This window comes from Balaenoptera borealis (assembly GCF_965194805.1).
Source record: "Balaenoptera borealis genome assembly, chromosome: 11".
Taxonomy (NCBI): domain Eukaryota; kingdom Metazoa; phylum Chordata; class Mammalia; order Artiodactyla; family Balaenopteridae; genus Balaenoptera; species Balaenoptera borealis.
Genome location: NC_138868.1, coordinates 79,634,100 through 79,660,728, shown reverse-complemented (window position 1 = coordinate 79,660,728; position 26,629 = coordinate 79,634,100). Strand labels below are relative to the sequence as shown.

Genomic DNA, 26,629 nt, shown 5'->3' with positions numbered 1-26,629 from the left:
ACTAAGCTAAGTGCTTGAGACACATAATGGTGAACCAACTGGGCCTTGTAATATCCAGTGGGGGAGACAAGTAACGAGGTAACTGAAATTCAAGAGGGAAATTTTTTTTACCAGACATAGGATTTTACTAAAATCACACGTTGTCAAGTTACAAAACCATTCACAAATAAAGCAAAGTCAAAAAAGGACTCAATATTCAGTATAGAATAAAATCCTCTTCTATCTAATCCTATCCATCCCATCCTTCAAATACAACCAAAGACCAAACTCTTCTACAAACCTCTAACAACTCAGCACAACAATCTCTTCTTTTTCTGGGTTACTAACCTAGACTACCTAGGGCTTACCACATTGCTTGGCAGTACACATTTCCTTGTACCATTTTTATTTCACACACCCTGCCTCCTAAATGAGACAGGGACCACTTGGTTCTCAATCCGTATGTTCCGTAGCTCCAAGCACGGTGCTGAAGCTTTCTGAAGGCATCAAAACAGATGAAGATAACTCAGTGCTTCCAAAATGACTGGGAATGACACTGAAAAGCAATTCTCAACATTTTCTGGTGAGCAGTTAGTATGTGCTGGCACTATGCTAGGTGCAGGGGGATACAATATCAACAGGTTGTAAGTGAAAACATACTCCTGATGCAGAAACGTTCATGGGAGGCCAGAAGAGGGGACTCCAAGGCAGACTTGGGGCTAGGAAAAATCTAGGAAGACACTCTAGGGTAATTAATTAACATCTTGAGCTGAACCTTGAAGGAATTTGTATTTCATTTAAATAGTTCCTGGGGGACTTCCCTGGTGGCCCATTGGTTAAGAATCCATCTTGCAATGCAGGGGATGCCAGTTCGATCCCTGATCAGGGAACTAAGATCCTGCATGTCGCGGGGCAACTACGCCCGCATGCGGCAACTCCTGAGACCTCGCACCGCAACAAAAGATCCCGCATGCAGCAACTAAGACCTGATGCAGCCAATCAATCAATCAATCAATAAAACGGAATGTGTGGCAATATTTAAATAAATAATAGTTCCTTGAAAAGGGCTAGGGGGTCCGAGGGCAAAGAAATACAAAAAGCAGTTTCCCAAAAGCTACCATTTAGTAAAATATAGAAACGTCGGGCTTCCCTGGTGGCGCAGTGGTTGAGAATCTGCCTGTCAATGCAGGGGACAAGGGTTCGAGCCCTGGTCTGGGAAGATCCCATATGCCGTGGAGCAACTAGGTCCCTGAGCCACAACTGCTGAGCCTGCACGTCTGGAGCCTGTGCTCCACAACAAAGAGATGCCACGACAGTGAGAGGCCCGCGCACCGCGATGAAGAGTGGCCCCCGCTCGCCACAACTAGAGAAAGCCCTCGCACAGAAACGAAGACCCAATACAGCCATAAATAAATAAATAAATAAAATTAAAAAAAAATATATATATATATATAGAAATGTCCTAAAACTCAACTTAGGTCACAGAACTAGGAAATTTCTCTCAATTTTAACTACCACAATTAAGAAACTCATTATTTCACTCAATCTAATTGTGAAATTCAAGAGGATTATTCAGCGATTAGGGTGCCATTTTTAAAAGGCCTAGTAATTTGGAGGTCACCCTATAACGATACTTTTCTCTTTTTCCTTTTAGTCTATGTTGTTGACTATCGTGGGTTGTTTTGTGGGGTGGGGGTGGGGTTTGAGGGGAGTTGTAGAGACATAGTAAGTTAGGAAATAACTCACCTTTTATAGATAATGTCTGTGACTAGAAAACCATTTCAAATATCCTAGATCAGGTGTCCCCAATCCCCAGGTACTGGCACTGGTCTGCAGCCTGTTAGGAACCGGGCCGCACAGCAGGAGGTGAGCGACGGGTGAGCAAGCGAAGCTTCATGTGCCGCTCCCCATCACTCTCATTACTGCCTGAACCATCCCCCCACCCCAGTCCATGGAAAAACTGTCTTCCATGAAACTGGTCCCTGGTGCCAAAAAGGTTGGCGTCCACTGTCCTAGATTATCATAGTTCCAAATGTCAGTACTTTCAAAGAATTCGAATTAAAAGCAGATTTCAATTCTTAGAACATAATTCCTGATTTTATCAACTGATGCTCTCTTAAAATTAAAATTATAGGTATTGCTAAAAATGATTTTTCTCATTTAAAATTTTCCTGAAATTGAATCCAGAACAGTGGAAAATACAGATTTTTTTTGTTAAAAAGATGGAGACAATTGCGGAACAACGCCTAAATTTTTTAAGACATCAGACTATAATACAGACAAGCTACTAAGTTTTAAAAGTTTGACACCAAAGAGTGGAAAGTTTGTAAAATTCACATATTAGAAGTGTCCTGTTTAAGATAAAACGGCTACTAATTTTACCGAGTGGATTGAAGCTCAGTGGTTTTCAATTAATCATTTGCTGTTAACTAATCAAACATAATTTCCAACCACATTTAGACAATCCAATTTCATCCCTTGATGACAAAAAACCACAATGAAACCATTTTGTTTTATTTTCTATCACTATTAAAAAAAAAAAAAACTCTATAGAGAAATGTTGTTAGGTAGGCAACAAAGTTACCTAAACTTTGAAAATCAAACTCCTCTCAAACATAGACTCCAGATCTAAAGGCTATATACATTATCGTGGAATTCCTGTAATAGTTATCTGTTTTTGTGAGCTTAAGCAAAACTGCTGGACAAGTTCTGCATTTGATAAGGTGACCTGATTTTAACGAACTAAAAGGCAGTGGGGGATGGAGGAGTCACTCTATTCTTGGATGTTGAACTATTTCTTGAAAACTTAAAAACTAGCTTCTGTTCTATAGTCCCTTAATAATCTGTTAAGAAAGTAGGGTGAGAATGCTTGAAACCCTCCCGCTCTTTAAAAAGTAAGCAATTGACAATAATTGAAGAGGGCAAACTCCACACAGCAGCAGTCCTGAACTCTTACTCTGTCCAGGCTGCAGGGTGGGGGCCTCAGTGACTGCTGGCATGTCATCACCGACTTGCTCAGCAACTTTGCTGTAATGGCTTCAAATTGCAGGCCTGAGGAAATGCTCCATAAATAGCTGCTCTTTTTTCTTGTAAAGCCTCTTCAAAGACCCAATAGAACTCCACTACCAAAAATGGAGGAGTAAGCATGGACCTTTAAAAAAAAAAACCCTCAAGAGAACAAGTAGGAATATCCTGCTAACCAGGTTACTCATTTCGGGAGTATGAATCAGAGTGCTGAAATCTGATCCACTGTTTAAATTCAACTTTTAGGTAACAAAAATTACAAGGGATTAAGTCAGTTTTTATAATCATGCAATTTCATGGAAAGGAAAAAGAATTGTTGTTTTTATAGGCCTTTAGAAAAAGGGATATATACTAAGTTTGAAATTAAATGTTTGAGAATGTCTTCATTAACTTCCAGTGGAGCAGTGCTCCTTCAGTGTCCATTCATAAGCAGCCTGGAAACCTAGACACTTGTGATGTGGTCACAGAAAACACTTTGGGGAAGCAGCAACCACATAAATATAAACTTCTAAGGTAACTGTGAGCACTCATACCTCCTGCACTACTTACGTTTATAGATATTTACATATATGTAACTTGATAATTCAGATAACTTACTAGTCTGTAAATCAACAAAAATTCAATGATCAGTCAATTAACAAACTCAAATCTATTTGCAATAACAATGAAGACTGTTCTTACTTGAATTCAGGTAGGGAAAGAAAGCAGCAATGTAGTGTTTAAATCAAACACAAGTAGGTACCAGGAAATCCAGGTTCCATTTCTGCTACAATTTTCCATGTGAGTTCATGCCTAAGTTAATTTATATAAGGCAGTTTTTTAAAATAAAACACCAGAGTCAAGTTTTAGAGGAGAGTTACAATTAGAGGTTAATTAGAATTCATGGTCTTAAATATAAATGCTGACTTGTAATCAAAAAGCCCATATTCTGTCTAACTTACTGAACGGTTTATAAATAACTTGACTGATTTGATGGCATCTCAAGAGGAAACACTTACCAACTTATATTATTCACCAAAAATGAGATTTTTACATGTTAACGGTATAAACTGTTTTCCGGTGACATTATGCTTTACCCTGAGATTTTCAGGCCTCAGGTGATAACTCACCGATCTTGAACGTTATTTTTAAAAAACTTGCAATCCAAGTGTGGTAGGCTGAAAAACATGGCCACCATATTTTGCAGTTCCTCCCATCAAGAGGCAGTCTACTTCCCAAGCCCTTGAATCTGAGCTGACCTTGTCACTTGCTTCAACCAACAGAATGCAGGAGAAGTGACATTATGTAATGGCCTCAGAGGCTTTGCAGCTTCTGCCTTCATCCCCCTAGAAGGCTCCCACCAACACGCAAGGAAACCTCCGTGCCCAACTGGGCAGCCACCTACAAGCCAAGAGAACAAGCCTCAGAATGAAACCACCTTGACCTTAGACTCCACAGCCTCCACAACTGTGAGATGTACTAGGTGGTAGTTTAAGCAACCCAGTCCATGGTTTTTTGTATGGCAGCCCAGTTTAGTAAGTCAAGCAGTAAGAGCAAATGACGTCCATGTGGCTTAATATAAAACAGCTGAAATCTTGATGGCCTAATATGTTGCTGTCAACTATACTCAATTCTTAATTACTAGCATTCCTGAAACTCCTAACATCCTTCCAAAACCATGTTAAACTGAGTTTTAGGTAAAGAATTCTGGCTGCTCTGTGTCCCATAGAAGTTTTATTAATAAATTTAAAATCTGAGTGTTTTAAAAGACACAATTTAGCTTATAATAGTGATAGGCAGAATATTATATTTGTTTTACAATTTATTTTAATAAAATTGATTAATATGCACTCAAATGTTTATTTGGGTTTGGTAATGTACAATGGACTAAATTATCTGATTCTGCTTGTCTAAAACAAATTCTAAAGCTTAATTTAAAAAATTCTCTAAATCTCTGAAAGAAAATGTTTCAGTCAGCAGCTTTCCTACCAACTTTAAAAAGTAAAACTTGTACCTTTTTACAGCATATTTTACTATTAATTCAATTTGTCCAGCAATAATATCAAGGAATGAAAAGGGTTTATATTCATTTTGCATAATTCTAATAAAGTTTACTTGGTAAACAAATAAACATTAAGCTAAACTTAAATGTACCAGAAAAATGAAAACAATCCCTTTTAACTAGCATTTCCTGACAAATAATATTGTCAAAAAGTAGCAAAAAAAAAAAAAAAAATCTTAAATAGGCTGTAACATGAAAATAAACTTAAAAAATGCATACAGGATACAACTATATTTGACAATGTTCATGTAATGATGGTCTGTAATAGATGGTCTTCACTTTTAAAACTTTGTTTTTTCCCAAGCAGTGACTAAAACCATGACATTTAGTGATTTTTCAAGTGTTTTGATATTAGAATTGTTTTTTTTAAATGCCCAAGGTCAGAGTGCAGATTTAACCACAATTAATAACTTCATTTTGATGAAAGTAAATGCAAATATATAGACTGTATAATATATTATATTAGAATACATTAACATTACATAATACATTAGATGCAAACATAATTCAAGGTGGGAAGGGCAAGCTCTTTGGCTGTTACCAGAAAATCTTTTTGCAGCTGTCTTTGTTTCCCCACCTCCTATGCCCCCACATTCATTGAGCTGAAAATGCTAATTCTATACGCATAACTTGAGTACTGTGTCTTCGAGGTCCCACTGCCACCACCTCATTACTTCTCCCCTGAATTCCCATAGTAATCTACTCACTGGTATCATTTTTACACCTACATAATTTTATTTCTTATTCATTTAATTCTAAAGCCGTTAAATATTCCCTGTCCATGGAACAAATCTGTAACCCTAAAGTAGAGCTATGATTCATTTATACCCTGAAAATAAGCAATTATCTTTCTTTTTAAAAAAATTAATTAATTTATTTATTTATTTTTGGCTGTGTTGGGTCTTTGTTGCTGCACGCGGGCTTTCTCTAGTTGTGGCAAGTGCGGACTACTCTTCGTTGCGTTGCGAGGGCTTCTCATTGCGGTGGCTTCTCTTGTTGTGGAGTACGGGCTCTAGGCACGCGGGCTTCAGTAGTTGCCGCACGCGGGCTCAGTAGTTGTGGCTCGCAGGCTCCAGAGTGCAGGCTCAGTAGTTGTGGCGCACGGGCTTAGTCGCTCCGCGGCATGTGGGATCTTCTCAGACCAGGGATCGAACCTGTGTCCCCGTCACTGGCAGGCAGATTCTTAACCACTGCGCCACCAGGGAAGTCCCACAATTATCTTAATAGTTGTAGTTATTTGAGTTTAAGAATAATCTCAAACTTACAAAATTAACTTTAAAAGTACACAAGTAAATACTCTAGCATCTTTTTAGCATGGAGTTACACAGCAATAATAATTAAGCAGGGACTATAGGCATTAATCAGGGTGACTATCAACCAATAGACTGAAATAAATGAGCAGACTGAGGGACACCATCTACCAATAAATACATCAAGAGCTACATACACAAGGCTGAACAGAGAAGGCAAAATCTATCTTTATTGAGCTTATAGTTAGCCTCCACAGCTTCTCCATTGAGAGATCGTTAGCAATGAAAAGGTAAACAAGATGACTTGCAAATGAGTAGTGTCTTGAGACCCACCTGGTCTACCAAGACTGATATATTACTAATTTTGTCCCAACTCTATGGAGGGGAACCCAGTGAACCCTTAAACAATGCCTGCTACATAAAACCAAGAGGTTAAGTGTTTATGAAGAGACCACTAAGCACATATACTGAATTCAAAGAAGATAACTAAGAATAGCAGGGTGAAAGAAACCACAGCCATGTCAATGTAAGTGACCCAACACACACCACCCAGAACCAAGTGGGTCTTTTTTGAGCAAAATCACCCTGTGTTTGAGGGAGTAGAGGGAGCTGGGCAAATTCTTATCTGTAGTGTGATGGGCATTAACTGAAAACTGAAGAATAGACAGGTACACAAAGGGCATGCTTTGTCTTCTGTGTTTGAAGGACAATATTGTGTTTGAGGACAATAATGTTAATTTCACATATCACTGTCTAGAAACAGTGATTATTGTATCACCCACAAGAAGAGATCTGTACCAGTCTTAACAGGAAAGTCTGCACACCCTCCGGCTGGGAGGGGTTAACAGTGATCCTATTACATCATCTGGAGCTCATCCAGACTACATGATTTCAGAAACATAACCTGTATCAGTCTGAACATGTGTAGAGGAAAAACAGAAACATCTGTATTTTGGCCAACTTTTCCCCAGATTTTTTTTTTTTCCATCTTAGAAAAAAAAAAAAGTTATCCAGGAGAGCTTGGTAAATTTTAACTGTGACCCTATCACTGGTAAGGATTAGTTTCAGGCAAGGTCTCAGAAATCTCATTTAGCTCATTTCTAACATTAGTACTTTGCTATTTTAACACACTTCTTTACTTATTTAACTAAGTTGCGTTAATTCTGTTCCATTCCTCTACCCCATTCAACTTAATACCTTTTACAACCCCCAGGTATCTGCCTTTTCAGTATCATTTAGCACTCTTCTCTGATGTTAAGAGTGTTCTGGTCTGATTTTGCATTGGTCAATTAAGATTTTATGCAGATTTTAAAAGGTTTGCTTCCTCTTTTTCTATAAAAAAATTTCCATATGTAACTGCTTTTTAACTACTCAAGGAAGAGATTGCTGGAAAAGTGGATCTGAAGAAATTTCACTTGAGATCAACAACAAAGGGTCCTAACACATCTCTGTTACTACCTATGGTGAATCCATTTTAACCTAAACCCAGTTTTCATAAAATTCTAACTACTTACATCTCCATGGTTAGTTTATATGTAAAAAATACTCTATTACTATTACTCTATGACATCTACAAATGGCCTGTTGAAGACAGCACAGGCTACTTTTCTGAGCTATCAAAAGAGCACCTGCTAGGGAAAGCAACAACCTAAACTAAGATAAAACCAAGTTATACACCTCTGGGGGTTAACCTACATAAGTATACCAATAACTATTTAATGAACTTAGATATGCATAAATATTTTCTTTATCCTACCATCTATATTGATGAAAACCAGCTGAAAGGAAGGAATGAAAGAAAACAGATGCACTGATTTCATAAGGCTATTTTACTTTAAAGCCCATTAAGAAAATCTAACACATAAAGATTTAAAGTAGCAAAACTGATGCTGAAGACCAATGTCACTGAAGTAATCATTTGCCTGGTAAAAGCATTTATTTAAGTACTGATTTAAAAGTGATCCTCTAGGGACTTCCCTAGTGATCCCCTGGCTAAGACTCCGTGCTCCCAATGCAGGGGGCCCAGGGTTTGATACCTGGTCAGGAAACTAGATCCCACATGCCTCTACTAAGAGTTGGCACGCTGCAAGTAAGAGTTCACACACCACAACTAAGACCCAGCACAGCCAAATAAATAAACAAACAATAAATAAATGTTTAAAAAAAAAACACTAGTTAAAAAAAAGTGATCCTGTAATATTTAAGTCAAATAATATGAAATTTTCAGTAGTTACTGTTTGGGGCTTAGAAAACTGGCAACTTTATACAGTCAACCTAATAACTGCAAAATTGGATTCACAAAAATCAAGCCTACATAGAACTTTTTAAAACCTATTGCACACCCCCTCCCTGACCTAAGCAGGAAATGGGAAATTTATGTTCCAGAGAAGTAGACTAAGAGGATCTGGATTCACATACCTGGCACAGCCAAGAGCAAGGATGAAACCCCACACTCTCAACCCTAAAACACTGGCTCTCCATCTTAAAACCCATTACCACCAGCAATGCTCTCTAGAGAGTGGACTGACAGATTTTTTTTTTTTTTAAGTATTTGTTTATTTATTTATTTATGGCTGTGTTGGGTCTTCGTTTCTGTGCGAGGGCTTTCTCTAGTTGTGGCAAGCGGGGGCCACTCTTCATCGTGGTGCGCGGGCCTCTCACTATCTCGGCCTCTCTTGTTACGGAGCACAGGCTCCAGACGCGCAGGCTCAGTAATTGTGGCTCACGGGCCCAGGTGCTCCGCGGCACATGGGATCACCAGGGCTCGAACCCGTGTCCCCTGCATTGGCAGGCAGATTCTCAACCACTGCACCACCAGGGAAGCTCCGGACTGACAGATTTTTATCTGGAGAAACTGACCACTACACGAGAACCTAACAAAGATAAAGACATTTAGGGCCTCCCACAACTTCAGGGCCTGGTTGGTTCCTGTTATATTACTCTCCAGTGAAGCCTACTTAAGACATTGAAAGCAGAAAAAATTTAAAAAGAAACACCCACTATAATATCCTTAGAGAGATATTATATTACTACATCCATGAAATAAGAACAGCATGTTATTAAAAATAACAAAGGAACAATGACTCAGAAAAGATTCCCTGAAAATTAAGAATGATAAATACCTTTTTGGAGGGAAAAAAAAAACTGAAAAATTAAAAGCTAAAGTTGAAGGAATCTCCCAGAAAGCATAACAAAAGGCAGGAAAGATAAGAAAATTCAAGAGTTATTCTGACAAGCAGGAATTCCAGAAACAGCGAAGAGATTAAAAAGACTGGAAGAAATTATCCGGGAACTAATAAAAGAAATCTTTCCTAGGACCAAAGGACAGTTAGGGCAACTATACTGCAAAACTTTAAAGGGCACCACTCACATTGAAGACTGAGTTTCCAAACAATGTAATCTTTACAATGAATTTTAAAAAGGTACATATGAAAGCGTATCATGAAATTTAAGACCCCCCCCACACACACACACAACCAAAGAGAAAGAAAAAAAAAAACCAAAAAACTAAAATCCCCAAAGGAAGCAAACTGGGTTTAGCTGTTCAATAAGAAGCTAGAATAAAATGGAGCATTGCCTTCAAAACTCTACGGGAAAATAACTTAACCTTGAATTCTACAACCAAACTGCCATCAAATGCCAACAGATAAAGGTATTTTTAGACATAAAAGATCTCAACATAGTTACCTACCATGCACCCTTTTTCTCAGCAAATTCCTGAGGAATAAGCCAACTCTAAGAGTGAGCAAATCAAAAAAGAAAAATGGTAAATAGGATATCCAACCAAGAAGAGTGATGCAGGGACTCACCAGGATGAGAGTGAAGGGAAGTCTCACAGTAAGACAACTCTGAAGCAAGTTAAGAGCAACCAATCTAGCCCAGAGCAGGAAGACAAAGGACTAAGGGATGTCTGCAAGGGGCCAAAAAAGTAACAGAAATACAAATGGAAAAATGAGGCAATTAATAATTCCAAGAAAATATCAAAGTTGTTCAGAAAATCATATTATCAATACATTATACAACTCAGCTGCAGGCGAGTCATAACAATGTAAGAATACTTAGCAAAAAGTTATAGTAATTATACTGGAAAGATTAAGGAAAGGAGGATTTTAGAGGGTGCAGAAAAAATTTTAAATGGTAGTGTAGCATGTTCTATAAATATGGAATTTTTAAAAGGGGGGAAAATCTCAAAGGAGTTGGAAATGTTTCCCTCTGGAGAATGCAAGCCAGAGATAAAGAAAAGTGAGTCAAAACTGCTCTTTTTCTTTATAACCCTAATAGCACTAAAGGATTTTCTGAATCTATGTATATGTTACTCCCCTAAAATTAAATTTCAAAATATATGTTTATAGATAAGACTATATAAACAAGTATGTTCAACCACCTCTCCTTGGCAGAAGAATCTAGGTGCTTCCTCCCAAACTTTCTCCTTTCCTGAATTTTCCAATTCTCTCTAATGAACATGTGTTACTTTTGTAATTAAAAAAATACACCTTATTAAAAATCCACAAAATCAGATACATGGAGAAAGAAGTGAAGGAAGGAAGAACTTTTATAAATATAAAACAAAAGAACCCCACATTCATGCTTGTTCAGAAAAAAAAATCCACCTCTTACCCCCATCTCCTAGATTATAGGGTTTAGCTCCTTCCCAAAACCCTGCTTCATACTACAGTCACTTCAGGATATGTGAGAAGTTAAATTTCAAAGAACTTCGTAAATCCACATTCAATTGTGTGAAAGCACAAAGTAGCACTCTGAAGAAAGCCATTTTTACTCTGAAGTCCAGATCAACTAGTCTATAGTAAGTTTTCATGCATGTATCAAAAAGGTCATTCTCTAAAATGTATATTTACTGGTTAAAGAAAGACCTTACTTTAAAAATAACCAAAAATCTCCTCACCTTGGGTTAAGTAAGAAATTGCAAGAGGAAGAAAGGAGCTTTTAACAAAATGTACCCTCACCACCCCCAAAGCAAGACCCAGCTGAAAAATCTGAAAAGTCTATTGACTAACACTATCCTGTGAAGAAAAAAAGAAGCACACTAAAGTGAAAATACGCAAGTAACAGCACTAACCACAAATAAAGCATTGAAAATATTTGGTGGAGGAAAACAGCAATATTTTAAATAGATACGCCTATTTGCATTATTTTGTTAATTTGCAACATTATTCAGAGAAACAACATCTTATTATTTGATGTGTTAAAGATTATGATTCTTCTCATGCTAAAAGCCAAATAAGGATTAAACTACTGACCACTTTTGTGTAAAATATTAAAGAGAAGGGAAAAAAAAAAGACCATTGTGATTTATACCAAACTTCTTTTGTTTGCTTTTAGAAGGGGTCAAGCCCTACGCAAATAGAAGTGCTTCCACGGTAGCAGTACTTGTTCCCAGGAAACTTGGTGCTACAGTACTTGAGCAGAACCACGAAGCAATTCTTCTTCATAAAAACAGCAATGTTCCTTTCGTGGCTTGAAGTTCCGATCAATCCTCGAATAAGAAGCCTTTCTTGTAAAAAGTGCATCACTTAGTAACCATAGTTATTGAACCACACAGCTCTTTAAGACCTTCCTTTATACAATGCTACTCAACTATTATTAAACTTTCAAGTCATAATTAATGGCTAAATTATGCTATTACTGAAGGTAGCAAATTAAGTTTGAATAATCTTAAATCTTAACTGATTTTTAAAACAACTTCACTTTGATTTGCCCTAAGCCTAAACTTCACTACATATCTTGACAACTAAAAGGTTAGGTTTAGAGTTTACCTCTTCCCAAAAGTCTTAAGGTAAAATACATTTCAGAGTCATACTAGCATTACTATTTGGGGATGCTAATTTACATTATTTTTCCAACTATAATGTAAAACATATTTTTCTACATTACTAATGAAGACTGATCTCAGGGTTTCAAAAACTTTTTAAAGTTTCAACTATTTGAATATTACCTAGGCTTTTTCTTAATAGTTAACATGAAGCTTTGGGGGAGAAATATGTTTTCAATGTTACTTTTTAAAGAAAATTTGCCTACGATCTTGCAGCTAACTGAGTTTGCTGAAATTAAACATCTAGTTTGATAAAGGTTAAGTACTTTTTTAGTTCACTCTAAAAATACTCATTATTTCCCCCAGGAAATAAACTAATCTCTGTGTTCTATTTACTGTCACATCCGCTATCTTCCAACTGTTTTGTTTTTTCTTTTCTACCACCGTATCCAACAGTTTCGCCAGCGTTTTTCTACCTAAATCACTGTGGCACCATGGGCCATTCTTCCCCGGGGTGCCCACCCACCGAGCAGAAGCAAGCATTTCTTCCGAGAGCTGAGGGCATACTTTTATCTTCTTTCTCCACTCAGGCTCAATCAGCAAGTAAATGGGCAGGGACAGTCCTTCCCTCAAATAGGGAAATACTCTGCTTTCGGATTTTTAAAACTGAAGTACAATTGACTTATAATATTATATTAGGGAAATGTTTTGTGATTGCAATTTTAACTGTTTATGGTTTTTTTTTTCTTTTGGCAGCTTAATCAACAGTTAAGGGCGATATTACAAGCGTTTCATTTTTAAAGGGGAATCATTTGGGTTACATTTGATATAGCAAGAAACCAAAAAAAAGAACAGCCTTACTCTCAATGAAACTGTTCCTTTTTAAAACATCTAATCTTTATTACAGTAACAATGTACACTGTATGTGTTCATAGTCTTCTGCTGGGCAAGTGTTTGGGAGAAGAAGCAAGACCAAATTACTATAACAAGAAACAGTTTAATTCATCTCCTTTAATTGATACATGTCTGAAGTAGCTTTAATTAGGGCAGTGGAGCATTCATTTCTGAAACAAGATACATGGTCAAAAAAAAAAGAATCAAACCATTTGTAGCAATTAATAACACCTGCAAGGTAAGTTCATTTAATGTTGGAATATTGGCTAAGTTATATGCTGCGGAATGCAAAAAATCTCTGAAAAAAATACCTTTTTAAACTGTGAATCAAGATACTCAATATAACTTTTAATAAAATCCCAGCCACAAGAAACCTTGAATCTTCAAGAATTAAAAACACTGAGGCCAGTTATTCAGAAAATGATAGATAATAGAAATGAAACAAAAATGACTTCTTAAAAATTAGAAGATTATTAAAACAATGCAAATCTCCACACTTTTAAAATCACTGGATGAGATTTCTTAAATCAAATTATAAGGTCCTATATGGTACATTTTACACAAGAAGTTCTTTGTATGTGGTAATAGTTACAAGGCATCAGAGTCAATAAAATAAATCTGAGAAGTAAGACCACTCCTTGTAACCAGAAATATTATAGAATACTAATTCAGGAAGTTATTCAGCAGCTTATAAAGAAATAGGAAGTTGTTGACCAACTACTTGAAGAACTATTTCCTGTAGGAAAACTATAAGACAGATGAAGAAAGCAATAATTCTCAGAGCAATAAAAGAATTCTTTTAAAATAAAGCTCAATACACAATGTTGAAGAAATTAGTTTTAAACAGTAAATTCAGTAGAACAAATATACCCAATATACAGACTAAGCTTTTTAAAAATACTTCACAATCATACCAGAACTTGAATATGTGTCATTGATAAATGTAGCCAGTACCATACTTCCTCCTTATCACTTGCCAACCTAAGGTACAAGTCTTCCTCAGAAAATCTCACTGACCTAGGCAGGGCTTTAAAAATCCCAATAGTTGCCTACCTATAATCCTTCAGTAATTATGCTGCCTTGAAACAATAGGATGGGCCAACTGACTTCAAAGTCATTCATCTAAGGTCACAAGACAACAACTAGTTGTTTCTCTACATTTCCTGACATGTACCAAATAATCCATGATTTTGCCTGCTTTTACTGACCAAGATCCATCTAACAGGGAAAACATTTCTATTCCTGAAGGTTTGATATGAGAAAATTATTCCATGGAGTCAAAAAACTTCATGTTTCTCATATAATAAATCTAATTTTACTTCCATATGAGAGTCCCTCAAAAATCTTCAATAATCATCATGTTTATCTCTCTTCTTCCCAGTTTTTCATTTCCATGGTAACCATTACCCATATGGCATAATTTTCGTATCATTTTGCCCTGGTTTCCCTTTGCTACAGGCTCACTTGAGCGGGGTGCTTGGGGTGGTGTGGTGTGTGTGTGTGTATACCCTTCATTAATCCATCTTTGAGAGAAACACTTCTCAAAGGAAGAACCCCTGGAAACTAAAAAATAAAGTATAGAACATTTCAGGTCAAAACAGAAAGATCATTCTAAATTATAAAAATGTAGGCCCATGTCACCTAGAAGCAATTATTACAAGATACAAAAGACTAAAAGAGGAGCATAAGTGTTGTTCTTTAATCATAGACTTTTAGCTATAACATCAACCAAAGAAGAGAGGCAAGCCAGCTATTAAGCTGTTTAAAAATCTCCCCAGGTCAGCATGTGACCCAGCAGGCAGAGGTTCAAAAAAGTACAGCCTTTCTTTTTCCTAACAACCTGGTTTGTTTCCACTCCTTTCCCTTCAAGACACATCCCTCACAGCTAGTAGCTCTTTCAATCATTTACTCTGGATGTCTGCTTGAGAACAAATAATCTTGCTCATGCAGATGAGTCTGCCAGACTTGTGTGTACTTTCCAGTCTCAGGCCCTTTATTGTTCTGGTTGAAACCTGACCCTTTGAAATGGATACCAGGACACCAGAAAATGAATTTAAAATAGAAGAAAAAAGTTGTAGGAAAAGGCGCAAAAAACTGCAGAAACTTTTTAAGATCAAACTTTTTCCTCTGCTCTTCTAAATAAGCTTGTTACAAAACTGTATCTTACACTGCAAAGTAACAATCTGCCCCCGAAAGACAATCAATATAAAACACTAAGACGCACAACAAAACAGTATCATTATTGTATTATCTGATCTAATGAATAAATGTTACATTTCCCTTAGGAGTAGACTGTCAAGACAGATCTCAATCAAAACTTGGACTGTTTTTTACTTTATTATCTCAACGTGATTAAACAGTACTAAGTAAGCAACTTTTTGAAAACATCAATTTCAGTCTATAATAATTACTTTTAGGAAACATTTTGTATATACTTATTCCAAACACACCAAATAAAAATATTAAGGTCCTACCTATAATTTCAAAGCAAGAAGGGACAAAATTCTATTTTGATCTTTTCAGCTTCAATGAAATTTTGCCATTTTTTTTAAACACACAAAAAATAAGGCTGATAAAAACAAATAACCCAATCGCTTTTTGTTTTCCCAGAGAAGAGAGATTCTGTTTTGAAGACCTGCTAGCTCGAAGAAGTTTGCCACTGAGTTGTTTGCCACTGAGCTTGTATATCAAGCGGGAAAATTCATATTTCTCTTTACCCTTTGAGGGAAAAACAAACTGATAAATCACATCAAACTGCAGCTAAAGGGTCTGTCATCTCACAACCTAAAGTACTATAATATTAGACTCCCAGGAAATTCCTACTTATTTTTATAGTTCTTTTCTACCAGTAAAATGTCTATTTAAAAAGGTAAGTAGTACTGCACATATTTCATAAACCTATGCCAGCCCCAAAACTCTCACAATTTGAAATTCTTCATGGTATCCTTTCAGTTTCGAGCCAGGCTAGTTATAATAGGTTTGGCACAAACTCAAAATGAGAACATCCAAATTGCCACAAAATAAAAGATTACTAAAAGGTTATGAACCAGGAATCCATAAAGCTTTCAAAACATTACCTAAAGAAGGTATTTAGGTCATACTGAACTGAAAAAAAAAAAATTATGGAAGATATAACTGAGCTTGACATAAATATTAAGTAAAATATAAAAATAAATGAAAAAAATAAAAAATAAAAAATAAATGATGTTTTATATCTTGGTACCAGAAAATTATCTCCTACCATTATTTTCACTTACTTTAAGAAGTATCTCTGACCAGAAGATGTCTTTGCCATCTCCCAGCCCGCTGGCAGAGGTACGTCATCAGGTATCTCAAAAGAAGACTGTCTAAGGTGTTGAGCAGCGGGTGTAGCTGCTGGGCCAGAGACTACTCCCGTGGGTGTCAGTGTCCCAGGAGATACGGCTCCCAGCTGCAGGGAAGCTGGAGAGGAATGAGCTCGAACATGCTGTGGAGTCAGGGCCCCTGCAGTGCCTGCATCAGTACTGGCCTATTAGGAATATTAAAACAAAGATTTCTTAAAATTTGTTTTCAAAGAGAGTCCCTTTAGATTTCTTAGATATTTGGTTGCAATGAAATTCTAAATCCAAAGGCACATTTCAACATTTAATACTTGACATAGAAGAATATAGGTTTGCAGATGGATACTTTTAAACGCTTACGTGAAGGCCAAGGCAGTGTGGGTGCTTTACCAAGTTCTAAAATGTTCTAGGTATAAACAAAACCCAAGGAATATAACTATGGATTCTTTTTTTTTCTTTTTTTAAAACTAGGTTTTACATAGTTAATGTTTTTTCCAAGCCAAGCCCTAAACACACAACAGTTGTCATTTTTTTCTCACCATGGACAAATGTCATCAATAAAGCAACCATCAAAATTTATACAACTTTTAAGGAATACAAAAGATCCAGAAACATCCGAATATTCTTAAAAGCCTCCTAATGAATGAAATAAAAACCCAGCCATATATTTGAACCTAGATGATAAAGATGCCAACAATTCCATTACAATGTAACTTAAGAATTTACAAACATATTTACAACTGTGTAGTAGCAGAAAAAATCCTGAACTCAGACCCTAAAGTTCTGGGTTCCAGTCCAAGCTGGCTAGTGTGACACTGAACAATATCATCATCTCTGAGCCTCAAGTTTTTCTCATTTGTTAAATAGCTTTTTTTATGATGGAAAAATGAGTATATGAATTTATATCCAATAATTTGTGAACAATAGTATTTACAACCCATATTTGTAGTATTCATAATCTAGTACAGTTATTTAAATTCCTTAACTGAAGAGTTAGGGTTTGATTATCAAAAAGTTAGAATTTCCTAGATTCATACAGGCAAGGAAGACTGAAAGCAATCAGCAGACGCATCTATGCCTTGATGTTAAATCATGTACATTCTGAGTTTCCAATCAGAATAAATTTGAATTAGGACTCAGCAGAAATAAAAGTCAAACTTATAGATGCACGACACTTGGTTAAAAAAGGCATTAAAACAAACAAAACTACAGTAGATTATGAACAGTATGAATCCATAAACTGCTGATATAAATTACTGTGCAATTATTTACTAGAAAAATAAATACACTTTTTAGTTGCAATTCTTTACGGCTTATAGATGCCACAAAATGGGGAATTCAATTTCCTATGGGTATTATACTTTCAAAACATATTAACTATAAGCATAATCGTGTAGACTGTGGGGTGCAATGCCAACACATTTTTACCCATAATGAGTACAGAAACTCATTTCCAGGGGTAAGAGAAAAAAGCATACCTAAGTCTACTTCTTACAAATTGAGGTATTTGGGGCAAGCTGATAAATTGTTTTCCCTTCCTCTTCCTTAACCCAGGTTTTTGTCAGCAGGTTAAGTGAGTTTTTCTGAGTTCCAAAACCCCTTGGTCTGAGGCAGGAGAACACACCACAGGCCTGCTGCAAATAGGAGGGGCGATGGGAGTGGGGCGATAACTGTTCTTTCCACTCAAGTTACAGCCGAGTGGACTAACTACATCGCAGTATTTGGAAAACCAATTAACTTCTGGACAAAGTTCCTATGCTGAAGTTTAGCCTGAAGCAAGCTCTTTTTAAAAAAGGAAGGAAAGAAAGAAAAATCTACACTAACCAACTCTTCTGGGACCGGTCAGAATGTTAACACTTTCATAATAGTTTCACTTTAATGTTGGATCACGTTGACAAAATAATCGAACGTTGTGTATGTGGAACTGCCATGTTCATATCCTCAATAAGAATTAAAGAGCAATGGCGAGCCTCGAATTAGTCATCACTTCCCAAACATTAACTTCTAATCACAGTTGAACTAGGCAGGACTCGGCCTATGAGTCAACCTGCAGTGCGTTATCAAAGGCTTCTGTTAAAACCAAAGCACGGTAAAGCTCAACTCAGGTCCTGCGCAACGTGTAGATGTGGCTAATTTAAAAGCATTTCGGCAAACTGTAAATAATAGTCTCCAACTGGGAAGCCAACACGTGAACCAACTAAGTTTGATAAGAGTAAGCCTGCCCGACTTCCAAGGCGCTAGGTAAGGGCAGGAGTGAAAGCACTAACTCCATAAACAACTTCCAGGAAAGTCTGGATCCTGTATTCAGAAAGCGCCGGGGCCGAGAAGAAAATAAATGCTTTTGGGAGGGGGAGGGGGAGAAAGAGCGAGAAACTAAATGGACTGGTTCAACCCCCAACCCTAATCAACACTGGAAAACAAGAGAACAATTATTTGACTCCCCAGGAGACTGAAGTGGACCGAGAGGCCCCGAAGGAAAGGGGGCCCAGGGCTCAACTTCACAAACCCGGCCGCCGCTGGCAGCTCACCCACACACAGATGCCAGAGGCCCCCCTCCCCCTCCCCGGCCCCGCGGCGGCGGCGGAGGGAGCGAAGGTGCGGAGCGCGGAGGCGCGCGCATTGTGCAAGCCCACCGCGGCCCGGGCCCGACTCTCCCCACCCCCTTCCTTCCTCCCCACCTCCCCTGCCACTCCCGCCAACCTCCCGGGAACCCCAGGAAGAAAGAAAGGGAAGGGAAAAGCACGCCCCCCGGGGCTGCAACCGCAGAGAGAAACTACAAGGGGAAAAACAAATCTCGGCCCCGGACTCCGGGAGGAGTGGGGAGCCCGTAGCCGCGGCTGGCGGGCGCCTCCAGTCCCCCCGCCTCTCCGCGAGCCCCCATCCCCACCCCGCTAGCGCCCCCCGGAACCCCCCTCCGCGGCCAGGGCTCGCGGCCGCCGCTCCCGAGCGCCCCCGGGCCTGGGGTCCGCCCGACGGGAAAGTGGGGAGAGGGGCGGCCAGGTTACCTGTCGGGAGTGGGACTTGGGCTCTGGAGGCTTGAAGAAGGAGTCAGGCAGCTTCCGGAGCCTCATGGGCACAGTCTGGGGCACGTTGGCCGTCTTGGGGTTCATGACGGCGTTGAAAAGCGCCTCCAGGTCGGTCTCCGAGTCCCCCCGGACGTGCACGATCTGGTGCCCGGCGGGGGGGGCCTGCGGTGCCGCCTGGGACCCCGGGGGTGCCGGCTGCCCGGGCCCGGACGGCGGGCCCTGCCCCTGGGGGGGCTGCGCGGGCGGCTGCCCTTGGCCCTGGGGGGCTGGCTGAGGCGGCGGCTGCTGCTGCCCGGGATCCATGGTTTCTCCCTCCCCCGACGCGCACCCCGACCAGGCGGGCGAGGGCTCCGCCCGGGCGCCCCGGCTCGACGGGCCGAGATGGGAGAACCGGCGAGGGCGGCGAGCCGGCGGCGCTGGGCGGCGGGAGCGGCGCTCGCCTTGCTCTCAGCGCCGGGGGGCTGCGCCGCGGCCCCGCATCCCCCGCCCCGGCGCCTCCGCCCCCGCCCTGCGCCCCGGCTCCACTGGTCTGGCGGCTGCGCTTCGGGAGGGGCTGCGAGAGACCCGGACCTGCGCGCCCGAGAACTTTTTTCCTTCACGCCCTTGACGGATGCCGGACAGCTAGTTGCCTTTCCCCTCCCCCTTTCTCTCTTATTTCCTTTTCTTGTTCCTTCCTTCCTCCCTTTCTTTTCCCCGGCGGCGGCTGCGCCCGACTGAGACAGAAACTCGCCTCAGACGCCAAAACTAAAGTTGAGAGAACTGCCCGCCCGAGCCACTCGCGGCTCCGCCTCCTCCCGGCTCTTCCTTCCTCTGCGCGCCCGCCCGCACAGGATCCGCGGCCGGCCGCGGAGGGAAACTTTCCCCTGCAAGTTAACTACATTCCTGCAGACTCCCGGCCTCCAACGCCCCTCCCGGCCGCACGTGACCAGCCCGCCAGCGGGCCGGGCCTCCACAGTGCTTCACGGGGCTGGGGCCGGGGGGCGGCCGCGGCGGGGAGCGTGCCTGGCGATCCGCGCCGGGAGGGCGGCCGGCCCGACGACCAACGTTGGGTCTGGTCTGGGTCGGAGCTCTGATCTCTGCGGCGAACGCGGCCGCCCTTGGCCGCAGGAAGTCCTCCCTCCCAACCCGGCCCCTTCCCCGCCAGTTCTCGGGAAAGGCTGAAAGGCTTCCAGCTCGCCCCGAGATGCGAAACAGCCAAGGCCGAAAGAAGTCGGGAGGGGACGTGTAAATCCACTTAAACCCTCCCCGCGTTAGCCCGATTTGACCAACTGGAGTGTCAGTGTGGGCTCAAAGCCTCAAACTAGGTTGGATTTAAAATGGTAACCGTAACAGACATTGATTTTAATAAGGGTCCATTTTTTCTTAACATTAACTTGAATATTTTTCCACTCAATATTCAAAACCCACTTGAAAGGGATAAAAGATTTCTGTAATTTGAAGCTTTAAGACTAGATCTGTGACTCAGTGTGATTTACTAAATAACCAAAAATTGCCTTTTTTAAAAGTGAAAACTTCTTTAGTGCTCAGACTTGAAACATAGTCTTGAAAACCTCAACGGAAAAACTCAGTGTTTAACTTCGGTTACCAGCATTCCTCGGTGTACCTGTCTTTCATCATTGGAGGGATGGGAGCCTACCTCTCTTTGTTATCGCTATGCCTGGCACAAGGGTGGATTCTGTGAAAGTTGACCGAATAAGAAATGAACGCACCTGGTTCTCTTTGTGGCAGTGTCATATATGCAAGGAGTCCACTTGAAATCACTCAAAAGCAATGAAAATTTGTTGGGGTTTTTTTGTTTGACGGCGCCTCTTGCGAACCCGTGCCCTCTGCCGTGGAAGCACGGAGTCCTAACCACTGGACCGCCAGGGAATTCCCCAAATTTTGTTTTTTAATTCATACATTCTAATTTTTTAAAAAGCAGCTTTACTGAGCTATAATTCCATACCATACAATGCGTCCATTCAAGCAATCCAGTATTTTTCGTATATTAAAAGTGTCATGCAACATCACTCTGATTTTAAATCCATTAGTTCATTCTAAAGAAAACTAGCTTCCTGTTTTAATGATTTTGTCTGCAACGCTGGTGAAACAGATGTGTAAACAGGATTAAACAAGAAAAGGTCCCCTGAGCAAAAAAATAAACTCTTCCTCCAGCCAGGACATGCCCTGGATAAATCTGAAGAGGGATCTGTTATCACTCGGTGTGGTGGGGCAGGCCAGGAAAAGAGCCTCAAGATTTTACAGCAAGATTCTAATCAACTGCCCTGGATTCCACTTTCATCTGAAGAAAGGGATCTGCCTCCATGATGCCCATGACTGCTTTTTATATTTATCCCTACCCCCATCCCCAAATGTCAAGTGCGTTTAACCACAAATTTATAGGTTCTGGAGTTCCAGAGATCTGAGTTCAGATCCCAGTTCCACAATTTACTAGCTTTGTGACATCGGACAAGTTACTTATTTCCTATTCTTTAATTTCTTTAATATTGGGGTCAGGTAATGACACCTACTTCATATGTTGAGACAATTAAATGAGTCAATGGACATAAAGCAAGTACTTAGCGCAGTTTTGGGTGTGTGGTGAGATCCGCATAAACGTCAGCTATCGTTGTTGTGCCGTGTTCACAGATTACTTCACATGTAGTGGCATGGCCTCTCCTTTGCAGCAGTCCCCCTCAGGGACCCTGTTGGCAGTCCCTTCCGGTCACATCCAATAATCAATCCACACAAACAAAGCCTTTGGGCAGAAACTATGCATTAAAATTTCCAACTGAAAAAAAATTTTTTTTAAGAACCAAAGTGATTGAAAACCTGGGATTGTAATGGAAGCTGTCCCTTCACTAGAGTATTTATTACCATGAACACTGTAATTAAATGACTTAGGGTACAGCAGAGGTTGCTTTGTTCAATATTGTTTCACCTGCCATTCAACTGAGAACAAAATTACTTTGATAAGTGGATTTAAAGGCTGTCTGGAGTGATGTTATGTTCTGTAAGCACCTCTGTAGCATCAACCAAGATTTTGTAATTGAATATTCCTGATCTACAAAATTTCATTCACAGGTTAGTAAGGGATAAAGATAACAGAGATTCAATCCTTCATCCCCTCTCTTCCTCTCCAGCCCCACTTTTAGAGCAATTATCAATCCAAGGCACCTTGAGATAGGGAGTTGCCTTCTTCATACAAAGACCCAGGTTATCCTGGATCATTTTCAAGTCCTTGTAGATCACTATCTGAATACACTAGTCTTACAATGACTTGCCTTCTCAACTACAATGGACCCTCTTCTCCACTTTAGCTATCTGCACCTATGTCCACACCCCACCATCATCCAGAAATACTCCAGTTGTGAAATCAAACTATGTTATACTATTCCCTTAATTACTCATACCTCATTTATCATTAACTTCTCTCTCTTCTACCAACCTATCACTCCTGTTTTCACTTCTTTCCCAATTCAGTTTAGAAATCATAACTCATTGCTTCAGCCTCTCATAATCATCTGTGCCCTTAATTCTATTGCCCCATGTATTTGAATGAACTGGATCTATTAAACTGGATTAATCCAGTCATCTGTCTTTTCCATTCTAACACCTAAGGCTTATGGGGGCCTGGACCCCACATTCATTAAAAGCTTCAATCAAAACTTTTGACAGTCTGTCCAAATGAAGTTATACTATCATCCCACAGATATACCTACATGATTACAAGAAAGCATTCACTGTAGAACTTTAAACTTTGTCCTGTTACCAAATGACACTGTCTGTAATGCATTATAAATTAATATTTTAAGTAAATTCTGTAATTAATGAATAGCACAATTATATTGCACTGTAATGATTGTGTGTTAAAGTTATTAATTTGCTAAGTGTAAGCATTTGAAACATACTCTGATTTTGTAACCCATTCCTGGCATTCCAGCATGCTTGAATATACTGGGGGCTTGAAAAGAGGAAGTGTCCAGCCCTCTCCCACTCCCAGCCTCTGGAAAGCCTAGCTGACACTCTGGTTCCTGGGGACAAATGGAGGTAATCTCACAGGCTAGTAGATTGGTGCCCCTCCATATTTATAGTCTCTAACCATGTTTCCTTGTGTCCAGAGTCAGCTTCTCACTCATATGATATTCTAAACTTTACCACTCTTCTCATCATGTTTATTCATCATCCCCCTGCCCTTCAGAAAATCACATCACCTCCAGTTGCTCAGAGAAATGGAGGCCACCATACACAAAAGCCCTAGAAGTCTTCCCCTGAACCTTCAGAAACATGTATACGACTTCACAAGCCCTTCCCTCCACAGGTACATCTTTGGAAAGAGCAGTCCACATGCCTATTCTTCACTTCTTCACCTTTTGTTCATTTACCCTTTGACCCAACGTATCTAAAACTGAACTCTTTACCCCTACCCTCCTCCACCTTCTACCACACACACCCTCCCAAGCCACATCCTCTTTCTGATTTACCATCTCAGTTAATGGCATCAGGATCCACCCACTTGTTCAAGCCAGAAAATTGAGGGTCCTCTTAATCACCACCCTCTCACCATCACTTACATCCAACCAGTTGATAACATGTGTTAATTTTCTTTCACATCTTTGAAAGTCTGCTGCCCAACTCCAGGTCTATTCCACTTTGACTTCACTTCCCATCACTTTCTGCAGAGCTTCCCAAATCTCCCTGCTTCTAGTTTTACATGGTTCCATCAGATATCTATTCTGATTCAGAGTGACTTTTCCAATGTGCAAGTCTGATCATGGTGTGATATCATTCAAGACTCCCTTACCATGGTATAGACTCACTTATATAAGTTCTGTTTTCCAGGCCTTTGTGGTTCCTTGAATAAGCCGTTTTCCCTCTCACCCTTTGGCCTCTGCAGATGCTCTTCTTGCTGTTTGGAACTACTTTACTCTTCTTTTCACCTGGTTTCCCTTGGTACTAAAATTGCAAGACTTCTCTAATGGGAAGTCCTCCTTGGCTCTCCCCTTCTCACTGGTCTCTACCCCACAGTAGGTGAGAGGCTTCTCCTCTGGAATCTCACAGAATCTACCCACCGCTTCCATCATGGCGTTTACCATAGTTGTAATTTTTTTATGTTTCTGTGTCCCCAACACCACTCTGGATGCTTCTACAACAATATCTTCCATCTCTTTATTCTTATGCCAGCAATGCTTAACAAGAGATGCTCAATAAACATAGAAAAGAAGGAGGGGAGAGAGGTAAGGAGGGATCCCAGAACTCAAAAGTAAAGATATAGGTTTGCTGTCACGATTCCGATTTTGAAAATTCAGTCTCCACAGGACAGATGTTTCTATAGTATATACCTCTAAGACTTACAACATTTAATAAATGCTAATGAATTTGCCTGAATTTTCAAATGTTCTTGATGGAATGAAAGTAACAGTAACATTATGCCAGACACTGTGCTAAGTCATTTAATCTTTATAACAACTTTTTTAAAAAATTTTTTTTATTTATGGCTGTGTTGGGTCTTCGTTTCTGTGCTTGGGCTTTCTCTAGTTGTGGCAAGTGGGGGCCACTCTTCATCGCGGTGCGCGGGCCTCTCACTATCGCGGCCTCTCTTATTGCGGAGCACAGGCTCCAGATGCGCAGGCTCAGTAATTGTGGCTCATGGGCCTAGTTGCTCCGCGGCACGTGGGATCTTCCCAGACCAGGGCTCGAACCCGTGTCCCCTGCATTGGCAGGCAGATTCTCAACCACTGAGCCACCAGGGAAGCCCCTATAACAACTTTTTAAAATTAAAAATTAAAATTGAAAGCAACCTCTTATAGATGAGGAAATCGAGGCACAACAGGGTTAAATAACTTGCCCAAAGTTGTACTGCTAGTAGATGGTAGAGCTGAATTTGAATCTACAGTTTCTATTCCAGAGCTCAAACTCCTGGGGACAAATGTACATTACATGTAATCAGGTACATTACATTTAATTTCAGATAATTCAAAAGGGTTATTGACAAATTTATACATATAGAAAGATAAGAGGGAAAAGGAACCCTGTCATCTAAGGAATATTTTATTTATTTCTATTGACTAATAAGTGTTGGTTTAGGATTATGAAGTCTTAGTGTTAAATGTCAAGGACAAAGCTGGCTTGATTTTGGGGAAGTCAAATTCAAAGTGTAAAGAGACAAAGTCTTTTGTCCCAAAGGAGGAGATGTTTGGGAAAATTTTACTGGACAGTATACTTCTTAGGGGTTTTCATACTGCACAGGATATAGGTTACCTCAGTTAATGAGGGTCTAACTCAAGAATTTTTAAGGGAGAAAGGGATAAAGAAACACCTGGAGCTTGGCGTCATGGAGCATTACACCTTGCTCGGGGTTCATCGTAGCCCTAACCTTACTGGTGGGGATGTCCTAATCCTGCAGAATCCATCACTGTCTATTTGTAAATTCCCTATCATAGTGTCCCAGGACTGGGACTCAGCTTCTCTTTTGTCTAAAACTGGAGAACTCTTTCCTTCCATCTCTTCCTCATGATTTCTGTTCACTCATGGCTTCAATAGCCTCAAAGCTTCTGCTTATTCCCTTCTGTTTCTGCATCTTCCTACTGTCTGCTAACTATAGGAGTGGATGAAATTAAGATGAAACATTTGTGTAAGTACTTGTAGAGTGCTGATTATGTGCCAGGCATTGGTAGTAACTGGTATAATGATGCCTATTTCATAGAATAACAAAAATTAAATAAGTATGAATAAGTTTTTATTATTGCATCATGAGGATTAAGAAGGCCCACGATTTAGTTGCCTTGGTATAATTGCATGAAGAGAAATTAAGGAACAGCTTGCTGAAGAAAGTTCTGCTTGACCTGATAGTACTTCATTATTCAACTCAGAGACATTATTTCAGAGTTCTCCACTTTAATATTTAGAAGATAGTTTGTGTGTATTTGTGAATTAACATAGTCCTGAAATTATTCTTTTATTCTAATTCATGTTCTAAATACTCAAATATAAAATGTTTATCACCACAGCCTTTGTTGATTGTTATGCATGTTCCACATTAGACACTAATCAATAATTATGAGATAAGTCTCTGGCTTGAAGGAGATTCTTCTACAATAGCAAGAAACAACTGTGAACAATAAGTGGATATGATAATGACCAGGAGCCTGGTTGGTTTTGAACACTGTTTCAGTCTAGTTGTGGATAGAGGGATTCCCAAATCTTGTAGCCCTATCTCTACTTTATAGCTGTAAGCTACCCACTTCTTAAAAAAAAATTCAAAAACTAGTACAAATTACTGATCTTATTATTGAACAGATATAAGCAGAATTGGAAAAGGGATTTAGCACACAGATGTTTAAAGG

At 39.8% G+C, this 26,629-nt stretch overlaps 1 protein-coding gene across 12 annotated transcripts in view; it reads right to left on the bottom strand.

Moving 5' to 3' along the window:
- The window catches only part of YAP1 (Yes1 associated transcriptional regulator), a 108,452-nt gene extending 88,044 nt beyond the window's left edge, over positions 1-20,408 (bottom strand). For 2 of the 12 annotated variants that reach the window (XM_082339952.1, XM_082339953.1), the window contains exons 1-2: positions 19,284-20,405; positions 16,216-16,466 (exon numbers count right to left, since the gene is read on the bottom strand). In XM_082339952.1, coding sequence (XP_082196078.1) covers positions 16,216-16,466; positions 19,284-19,607 — 575 coding nt within the window. In that variant the 5' untranslated portion in view covers positions 19,608-20,405. Of the gene's footprint in view, positions 1-16,215; positions 16,467-19,283 lie in introns of all 12 variants that reach the window. The other 10 variants (XM_082339963.1, XM_082339954.1, XM_082339959.1 and 7 more) reach the window with 10 other exon arrangements.
- Between the last annotated feature and the right edge of the window lie 6,221 nt (positions 20,409-26,629).